We start from the raw sequence: 9627 nt of genomic DNA on the forward strand, positions 1-9627 counted from the left end.
GGAGGACGTTCCAAGGCGCTGGACAGTGACAGCATTTCAGACCCGAGCTGGGGTCAGGGAGGGAGAAGGGAGGGGAGGGGAAGGGGGTAACCGATGGCATGGTCGAAAAGGAGGGTTTTGAGGCGGGACTTGAAGGAGACTAAGGAGGGGGTGAGGCAGAATGACTGGGGGATGGAATTCCAGAGGTTTAGGGGCAGAGTGGCTGAAGGTTTTCCCACCAATGGTGGGGGCGGGTGGGTCGGGGGATGTGGAGCAGGCCAGAGCCGGCTGAGCAGAGGGAGCGGGCGGGTTGATAGGGGGTTAGGAGATCACAGAGGTAGGGTGGGACGAGGCCATGGAGGGCTTTGTAGGTGAGGACCAGGATATTGAACTGGATCTTCTGAAGGATGGGGAGTCAATGGAGTTGGGCGAGAGTGGAGGAGATGTGGTCACAGAGTTTGGTGCAGGAGAGGAAATAGAGGTCTGGATTATCTGCAGCTGTGGAGGGAGGAGTTGGGAAGGCCGACAAGCAGGGCATTTGCATAGCCGAGCCTTTAGGTGATGAAGGCATGAACAAGAGTTTCAGTGGCCTGAGGGGTGAGGTAGTGGCAGAGTCGGGCGATGTTACGAGGTGAGGGAAGGTAGAGCGGGTCATGGCTTGGATGTGGGGAAAAAAAGACAGTTGAGGGTCGAACAAGACACCCAGGTTCCTGACTGGCTGGTGAGCAACCATGGAGGTTTGTGCTGCCAGAGCCGGAGGTGCAGAGGCATTGGCGTGAGACAATCAGGAAGGCACATTCAACTGTAGGAAATTTGCCCTCATCCAGGACTTGATGTCCGACAGCCAGTCTGTCGGTCCTGGAGTTGAGGGTAGAGGCAGAAAGATAGAGTTGGGTGTCGTCCCCAAACATATGGAAGTTGATCCCATGTCTGCAGATGATGTCACCAAGCATTGTGATATTAAAGAGGAGACAAGGACAGAGCCCTGGGGGACGCCAGATGTGACAGTGTGGGGGCTGGAGGAGAAACCGTTAGAAGCAACAAAGTGGAGACGCTGAGAGAAATAGGATTCGATCCAGGCAAGGGCAGGTCCATGAAGATTAAGAAAAGAGGAGGGACTGTGTATGAGAATGGAGTGGTTGATGGTGTCGAAGGGGGCAGAGAGGTTAAGGAGGACAAGGAGGCAGAGGGAGCCCTGATCACAAATGTTCAGAATGTCATTAGTGACTTTGACCAGGACTGTTTCCGTGCTATGGGCAACGAGGAAGCCGGATTGGAGGGGTTCAAAGAGTGAACGGCAAGAAAGAAAGGAGCAGAGCTGGGACGCAAAGACTCATTCCAGGACCTTGGAGAGGAACGGGAGGTTAGAGATGGGGCGGTAGCTGGAGTGGAGGGATGGGTCCAGGGAAGGTTTTTTCGGGGTGACTCTTTATGACTCCAAGGACAGTTGAAAACAACTCCTTATACGGAAAAACTCATGAGATTAACTGGAGATAATGAAAGGTTATAAAAATGCATTATTTGTTGAGAGGTGGGGAGAGCTAAAGACCAAAATGGATTAGTGAACCCTGTGGTCAAAAACTGATGAACATTAAGAAGACAGACAGTTTGATTTGCTTCTAGAGTGTGGTTCTGATCATTCCAAGCCCCGAGTCATGCTCCGCAATCGTACGTGTTAAAAACTTTGATTGTTGTAACTGTCGCTGGATTTCTAGTAAACCTTCGGTTTTAACATTTAACTTTACCTTGGGGTCCACCAAATTTGGATTTGAGATTTTAACTGCCTCTGCTGAGGATAAGGAAATAAACCCTGCAACACATGGGCTGTGGCAGCAACCATTAGCACTGTAAGGAAAGAGTTAAAATTCTCTGGTCATGAGTTGAGGGTGAGTTCACCAGGAGATACCACAGCTGCTCAGTGAGAGAAGTGGGCGCTTCACCTCAGAATATTGTTTGGGGCTTTATCAACACACCAGCATTGGGCAAATGGGCAGTGTGTTCAACAGGCGAGTATCCTGTCCTGATGACGGAAAACTGAGGAGTCTAAAAGTTTGCATTTCTTCAAGAGTTTTCAACTCCCAAGGTGTCAAAAAGAGAATTCAGTGCCGAGCTGGACCTTTCACAGTTTCACACTCGGGACAAATAATAATAATAAGATTGGTCACTTCAATCCACGTCTGTTTGTGGGGACGCTGCAGTGCGCAATTGTCTGCCGCGTTTCGCCCACAAATATACAGTCAATTCACTTTACAGTATATGCTGTGCAGCGCTTTGAGTCGTTTCGAGGATGTGATGAGGCACTATATCAAAGATTATTATTATTATTTTATTATTGGGACATGAAAATTCTTGTACGGTTAAGATAGGATAAAAAGATGATTGGATGAACCAGTTCGGGGGGCGTGAGAGGCTCATTGAACTTCGAACTGTGATTGGACAAAACAACCTATGAACTCCGTTTTTGGTTGCAAAGGTAACAAAAAACACCAAATCTTCCCAAAGGAAGTAACCCACCAGACCCGCGAGAACACCTCGCACTTACACAGCGCCCCTCAAGCGCCCCGCGGTGCTTGACAGTGGCGGAGCACGACATCGAGCCGGGGGAGCGGGGAGGTGACCACAGGCGCGGTCGAGTTAGGAAGGTCTTCGAGCGCGACCTGAAGGTGGGGAAGGAAGGGGCGAGGCGGAGGGATGGAGGAAGAGGGTTCCAGAGTTTTGAGGTGTCACGGCTGAAAGCGTGGCCACCGATGGTGGAACAGAGAGCACGGGGGGGACATGCGGGAGGTCGGAGCCAGTCGAGCGGGGTGTTGGGGAATGGGTTGGGGGGGCTTCAGCAGGTGTTAGTGTGTTAGTTGCTGCCACCACACGGAACGGCACTTTGATTGAGACGTTGTTATGTACATTGGTTTAGATTTATTCTGAGTAAAGATCGATGCGAGTTACGCCATCGCCATCGCCATCGGCATCGCCATCGGCATCGCCATCGGCGGCGGAGTTTGTTGTTCTCACAAGTCAGTCCTACACCAACATGAAGTTTATCGTGTGTGAGAGAGAGGCCACTGGGGGCGCTGTGTGAGAGAGGCCACTGGGGGCGCTGTGTGTGTGAGAGAGGCCACTGGGGGCGCTGTGTGAGAGAGGCCACTGGGGGCGCTGTGTGTGTGAGAGAGGCCACTGGGGGCGCTGTGTGTGTGAGAGAGGCCACTGGGGGCGCTGTGTGTGTGAGCGAGAGGCCACTGGGGGCGCTGTGTGTGTGAGAGAGGCCACTGGGGGCGCTGTGTGTGTGAGAGAGGCCACTGGGGGCGCTGTGTGTGTGAGAGAGAGGCCACTGGGGGCGCTGTGTGTGTGTGAGAGAGGCCACTGGGGGCGCTGTGTGTGTGAGCGAGAGGCCACTGGGGGCGCTGTGTGTGAGAGAGAGGCCACTGGGGGCGCTGTGTGAGAGAGAGAGGCCACTGGGGGCGCTGTGTGAGAGAGAGAGAGGCCACTGGGGGCGCTGTGTGTGTGAGAGAGGCCACTGGGGGCGCTGTGTGTGTGAGAGAGGCCACTGGGGCGCTGTGTGTGTGTGAGAGAGGCCACTGGGGGCGCTGTGTGTGTGTGTGAGTGTGTGTGAGGGGCCGCTGTGTGTGTGTGTGTGAGTGTGAGTGTGAGTGTGAGAGAGGGGCCGCTGGGGCGCTGTGTGTGTGTGTGTGTGTGAGGGGCCGCTGGGGGCGCTGTGTGTGTGTGAGTGTGAGTGTGTGTGAGGGGGCCGCTGGGGGCGCTGTGTGTGTGTGAGTGTGTGTGAGTGTGAGAGAGGGGCCGCTGTGTGTGTGAGGGGCGCTGGGGCGCTGTGTGTGTGTGTGAGTGTGAGGGGCCACTGGGGGCGCTGTGTGAGTGTGAGTGTGAGAGAGGGACGGGATGGAGGTCAGTCACTCCATTAAGGAGCGCACTATCGCCGAGAACAGTTTGCTGCTGCTGCTGCAGGGCCTCCACGGGCTGCCGACCACTGTGGAGCTGCGGGACGAGAGCCGCGCGCGGGGCCGAGTGCTCAACGTGGACGCCTTCATGAACATCCGCCTGGAGGCCGTGACCTACACCGACCGGCGCGGCGCCGCCTCCCGCCTGGACCAGCTCTTCATCACCGGCAGGAACGTGCGCTACGTGCACATCCCGGACCAGGTGGACATCATAGCCACCATCGAGCGGCAGCTGCAGCAGATCCACCGCGTCAGGAACTTCGGGGGCAGAGACCAGGGCCGGAGGGAGTTCCCGACAAGGAAGTGACCCCCCGACCCCACAGGGCACTGGGGGGGTGTCCGGCACCGCCCCCCCCCCCTCACTCCCTCCCCCCCCTCACTCCTCTCCCCACTCCCCCCTCACTCCCTCCCCCCTCACTCCTCTCCCCACTCCCCCCTCACTCCCTCCCCCCCACTCCCCCCTCACTCCTCTCCCCCCCACTCCCCCCTCACTCCTCTCCCCACTCCCCCCTCACTCCCTCCCCCCCACTCCCCCCCCCCTCACTCCCTCCCCCCCCTCACTCCCTCCCCCCCCTCACTCCCTCCCCCTCACTCCCTCCCTCCCCACACACCCCCTCCCTCCCCCCACACCCCCTCACTCCCTCCCTCCCCACACTCCCCTCACTCACCCCCCTCACTCACCCCCCACCCCCCTCCCTCCCCACAACCCCCTCACTCCCCCTTCACTCCCCTCACTCGCCCCCCACTCCCTCCCCACCCCCCTCACTCCCCCCACCCCCCTCACTCCTCTCCCTACTCCCCCCTCACTCCTCTCCCCACTCCCCCCCTCACTCCTCTCCCCACTCCCCCCTCACTCCTCCCCCCACTCCCCCCCTCACTCTCCCCACTCCCCCTCCCTCACTTCTCTCCCTACCCCCCCTCCCACTCCCCCGCATTAACAATAATATAATAATAATTTGCCAACTTCAATCCACGGCCGTTTGTGGGGACGTCGCAGTACGCGATTGGCTGCCGTGTTTCGCCCCCTCCAAAACATATACAGTCGAACCACTTTACAGTATATTTGAGACGTCTCCCAAGGATTATTATTATTATCAGCCGTCACTCCCAGGGGCATTGCTCACAATATACACACTTTGCAGTGTATCCTGTGAAGCGCTTTGAGACGTCTCAATGATGTGATACGGCTCTGTTTCACATGTATGGATTATTATTGTCTACTCTGTCCTTCAGAGCTCCTCGTCTGCTCGTTCAAGTGGATGTTAAAGATCCCACGGCACTATTCGAAAAGAGAAGGGAGTTTTTCTCTCCCCGGTTTCCTGGCCAACAATCCCCCAAATAAATAAAATTGGTCACACACTCCATGGCTGTTTGTTGGAGAATACTGTGTGCAACTGGCTGTTGCAATGTTTTGCCCACAAAATGCACAGTCACTATGTAATATATCCTGTGAAGTACTTTCTGATGCCTCAACGATGTGATAAGGTGCAATATAAAATGCAAGGTTATTATCAGCTGCAGCTGTGACGTGGGATCATCTGTTGCCTGCAAAGGCATAGGAACTTGGTTCCTCTCTTTTTTTTGTCTTGTACGAGCTGTTTATTGACCACCTGATGTTATGCAACTGTTTTGCTAAATACACCCTTAAACATTTATTTTTTTTAAACTATTTAATGTCCACAGTAATTCAGTGCCTTGGGATGTGCTCCTGATGTGAAAGGTTCACTTCTCTGACTTATGTTCAAAGTAGCCAAGTGATGGGATGATGTCTCTATTTGCTTTAAGAGTTCAACGTGTGCAAAACTGAGGCCCTCCTGATTGGCTCACGTCAGCACCTCCGCACCTCAGGCGCTGACAGCATCAGCATCCAACGCTGCACTCTCCACCTCTCAAAGCCATCAGGAACCTCGGGGTTCTGTTCGACCCTGAGCTGTCCTTTCTTCCTCATATCCGCGCCACAACTGGCACCGCCTTCCATCACCTCCGAATGTCGCCAGACTACGGCACTACCTCACCCCTCACGCGGCTGAAACCTGGTCCACGCCTTTATCACCTCAAGGCTGGACTATGGGAACTCTCTCCTCGTCGGCCTTCCCGCCACCTCCCTCCACACTGCAGGTCATTCAGAACTCTGCAGCTCGTGTACTGTCCCGCACCAGGCTTCGGGACCACATCACTCCCACCCTCGCTCGCCTCCACTGGCTCCCCATCCCCCAGAGGATCAAATTCAAGATCCTCACCCTCACCTACAAGGCCATTCACGGCCTCGCTCCCTCCTACCTCTCCGACCTACTATCCCCCTACTTACCTGCCCGTACCCTCCGTTCCTCTGGCTCCGATCTGCTCCACATCCCCCGCCCCAACCGCCCTACCATCGGTGGTCGGGCCTTCAGCCTCTCAGCCCCGAGGCTCTGGAACTCCATTTCCCAGTGCCTTCGCCACTTCCTCCCTTTCCTCCTTCAAGGCCGGTCTCAAGACCTTTCTCTTTGACGGTGCCTTCAGCTCCCCTCTCGACTCTCTACCCCCTCCTCGCTCCCTCACTTCCTCCCCTCACCCTGACCATTTCCCCCCAATGCTCGGGTCCTGACCCAACTGTCCAGAGCCTTGGGAAGTCCTCCCGACGTGAAAGGCGCTCTATAAATGGAATCTTGTTGTATTGTATTGTACGGTATATTTAGTGTGGGATGGTTTCTAGATAGTTCATCCTCTTCCTGTCAACTCCCCTCGAGGGAATATGCCAACAGCTCTGAAACCTAGTAGGGAGTTTAGACAGAGAAGCAGTATGTTCTGATTCTCTACAAAATTGTTTTAGGTTTTTTAGGAAACAAACACAGTTTTGAAGTCTGCAGAGGGAAGGAAACAGCAGTTTGATCACAGTGTATAAATGAAGTCACGGTCTAGCTAGCCTCTCATGCTGGAACCATTGTGATCGAGCCTCAATTGAATAACAAAATTAGGAGACTGTTCACAATGTCTGGACCTCGAGTGGATAAGAACGATGACTAATGAGGACAATGAGACTTTTAAAACCTCAGAACCTAGACTTTTGGTCTGAAGGCTGCTCTATATCAGTATTCCAGTAAAATCCGTTATAATGTCTGTAAATTACTGTGCTCTTTATCCAACCCTCTGGAGTAAAGCATCTTCTGTCTTAATCTGCTATGTTCCTATAAAAATGCTGCTTAATGCTGCTGAGAAATAGCATCCACCACAAAATAAGTGTCAGAATAATGAATCAGAGGCCCAGGAAACGTAAATCTGGAAGTTGACTAAATGTTGAATAGTTATGAAAACATTAGCTTTCATTTTTTTGGCGCGTTTAACATCGGGAGGATATTTCACGCAACTAACTGACATCCCATGACATTGAAGAGTTAGCAGTTCTCCCACCTTGGACACCGTTTCAATTGCATCCCAGACACACAGGGAAATCTGTTGGCTGTAAATGTACAACCTTGTTAATGAATAACTTTGAGTACTGTGTAGGACTCTTCATCCGCACACCATACATTTACAACACAAATTACATGTATACAGCAGCTTTCACGCCAAGAGGACATCTCAAAGGGCTTTACATTGCTGGCTAGGCATTCGAGCTGCGGGTGGGAGGGAGGAGGGTGGGATGGGGAAAGATGACCGAAAGTGTGGATAAAGAGGTGAATCCTGATGTAGGCCCATTCAGCTTGTAATAACCCTGCAAGTCAGAGCCTTAACAGGTAGGGTAGTGCTAGCTGAACATGCAACGGGACTGCTTGCCAGACAGTGATATCAATGGCAACCTATGCGGTTTAGCTGGTTAGACTCCAGCAGTTACCTGGAGACTTCCTACCTCTAGTGACTGGTCTGTTCTTCCAGGTCCTGCCAATGAGCCAGGTTAGCTGTGCTGTCATCACCAGTTCAGCTTCAAGGAGACCACGCTTACCGCCCCAGGAGGATAATCACTAGTTGGTCATTTGCCATCCAATAAGTGTGGGTTTGATCCCTTACTAGGTGGATGGTAGGTACCAAGAACTCCCTGCGAGCTTCCCGGTGAGCAACAACTCAGCATGAAATACATGAGAGCATTGCCACTGTCTTCCTGTCTGCAGTTCAGGCACTAGTCCCATCCCATTGAGCGATGTTCCGCCAATTGGAGATGTAGAGTTGCGTGCCTCTCTGCAGCCAATCAAGATGGATTCCAGGCGATGGACACACAAACGTGTGTCGTGAACTCGGACTCCAGGTAACACCTTCCAGCAACAGTTGCCCCAAACCACCGAGTTTTATTATCGAGCAACGCAAGCATCATGGAGTCCTGTAGCTCAGTGGTTAGAGCACTCGCTTTGCAAGTGAGAGACCTGAGTTCAATTCCAGGCAGAGGGCGAAACCTTGGGCAAGTTTCCTTACTCCACACAGAGCCTAATAATAATCCCTCCAAAACCAAAAACAATAATAAATTGGTCATTTTCAATCTCGACTGTCCGCGTTCGCCCACAAATATACAGTCAATTCACTTTACGGTGTGTTCTGTGAAGCGCTTTGGGACGTCCTCCCGACGTGAAAAGCGCTATATCAAATGCAAGGATTATTATTATTATTATCAGCAAACTGGACGGCATCTGCATAATAGGGAGTCAGATCTACAACAACAACTTGCACTTATATAGCGCCCTCCACGCAGGGTAGCATCTCAGAGCGCTTAACAGGTGAAGCCTGACTCCAGGATGGGGAGGTGACCGTAAGCACGGTTGAAAAGGAAGGTTTTCAGGCGGGACTTGAAAAGGGAGAGACGGGGCAAGGGGAGGGATTGAGGGAGAGTGTACCAGAGTTTTAGGGGTATAGTGGCTGAATGCGCAACCTCCAAACGGTGGAGTGGAGGGCGTGAGGGACAAGCAGGGGGCCGGTGCCGGTCGATCTAATCATTGGCAAGCAATGCCTGCGGGTGGCACTGTTGAGAAGGTTGTCCTCTGCCGGCCTGCGCCACCACTGGGGGATTGGGGGAAATGCAAGCAGCTGCTCCTTGGCTCCCTCAGCCTCCAGTGCTGCTGAGCAAAGGGAGAGGTGGGTCGGTTGGGTTCTGTGGAGACACAGGCAGGGTAGGGGAGGGGGGACTAGAGCCGAGCAAGGATGGAGGTGAGAGGTGGAGAAACACGGGCTGCAAAGTTCGAGATAGTCTGCAGTTTGTGAAGGCAAGAGCTGGGGAGTCTAGCGAGCAGCACATTGGTATAGGTACACCTAGATACAAAAGCGTGAATGACGGTTACAGGAGCCCCAGGAGTAATGTAGTGATGGAGGTGATTTATGCTGCTGAGCAAATGGACTTGGACCCAATGTCTATAGATAATGTAAACCAAGGAGAAGCATATAGAACAAAAGCATATAAGAAGCTACACGTGACTAAGGTAGGAGAAGCCACTTGATAAGAGAAAATGGAGACGCTGTGGTGTCAGAGTATCATTGATCCTTCAATTCTCATTCATTCTCATTCATTCTCATCCATCAATCTGGAGTCCTGTAGCTCAGTGGTTAGAGCACTCGCTTTGCAAGTGAGAGACCTGAGTTCAATTCCAGGCAGAGGGCGAAACCTTGGGCAAGTTTCCTTACTCCACACAGAGCCTAATAATAATCCCTCCAAAACCAAAAACAATAATAAATTGGTCATTTTCAATCCATGACTGTTTGTGGGACATTGCTGTGCGCAATTGGCTGCCGCGTTCGC

At 53.0% G+C, this 9627-nt stretch overlaps 1 protein-coding gene across 1 annotated transcript; it reads left to right on the forward strand.

Moving 5' to 3' along the window:
* The first annotated feature begins 3835 nt into the window (after positions 1-3835).
* Positions 3836-4244, forward strand: LOC103187323 (U7 snRNA-associated Sm-like protein LSm10). The gene has a single exon (XM_007906763.2). The coding sequence runs from the start codon at positions 3871-3873 to the stop codon at positions 4234-4236; it is 366 nt and encodes a 121-aa protein (XP_007904954.1). The 5' UTR covers positions 3836-3870; the 3' UTR covers positions 4237-4244.
* The last annotated feature ends 5383 nt before the right edge of the window (positions 4245-9627 follow it).

The sequence above is a fragment of the Callorhinchus milii genome, unplaced genomic scaffold, assembly GCF_018977255.1.
Source record: "Callorhinchus milii isolate IMCB2004 unplaced genomic scaffold, IMCB_Cmil_1.0 Scaffold55, whole genome shotgun sequence".
NCBI lineage: Eukaryota > Metazoa > Chordata > Chondrichthyes > Chimaeriformes > Callorhinchidae > Callorhinchus > Callorhinchus milii.

What these genes read in the sequence shown, in the direction of transcription:
- LOC103187323 (XM_007906763.2), top strand. Translation starts at nt 3,871, where the DNA reads ATGGAGGTCAGTCACTCCATTAAGGAGCGCACTATCGCCGAGAACAGT.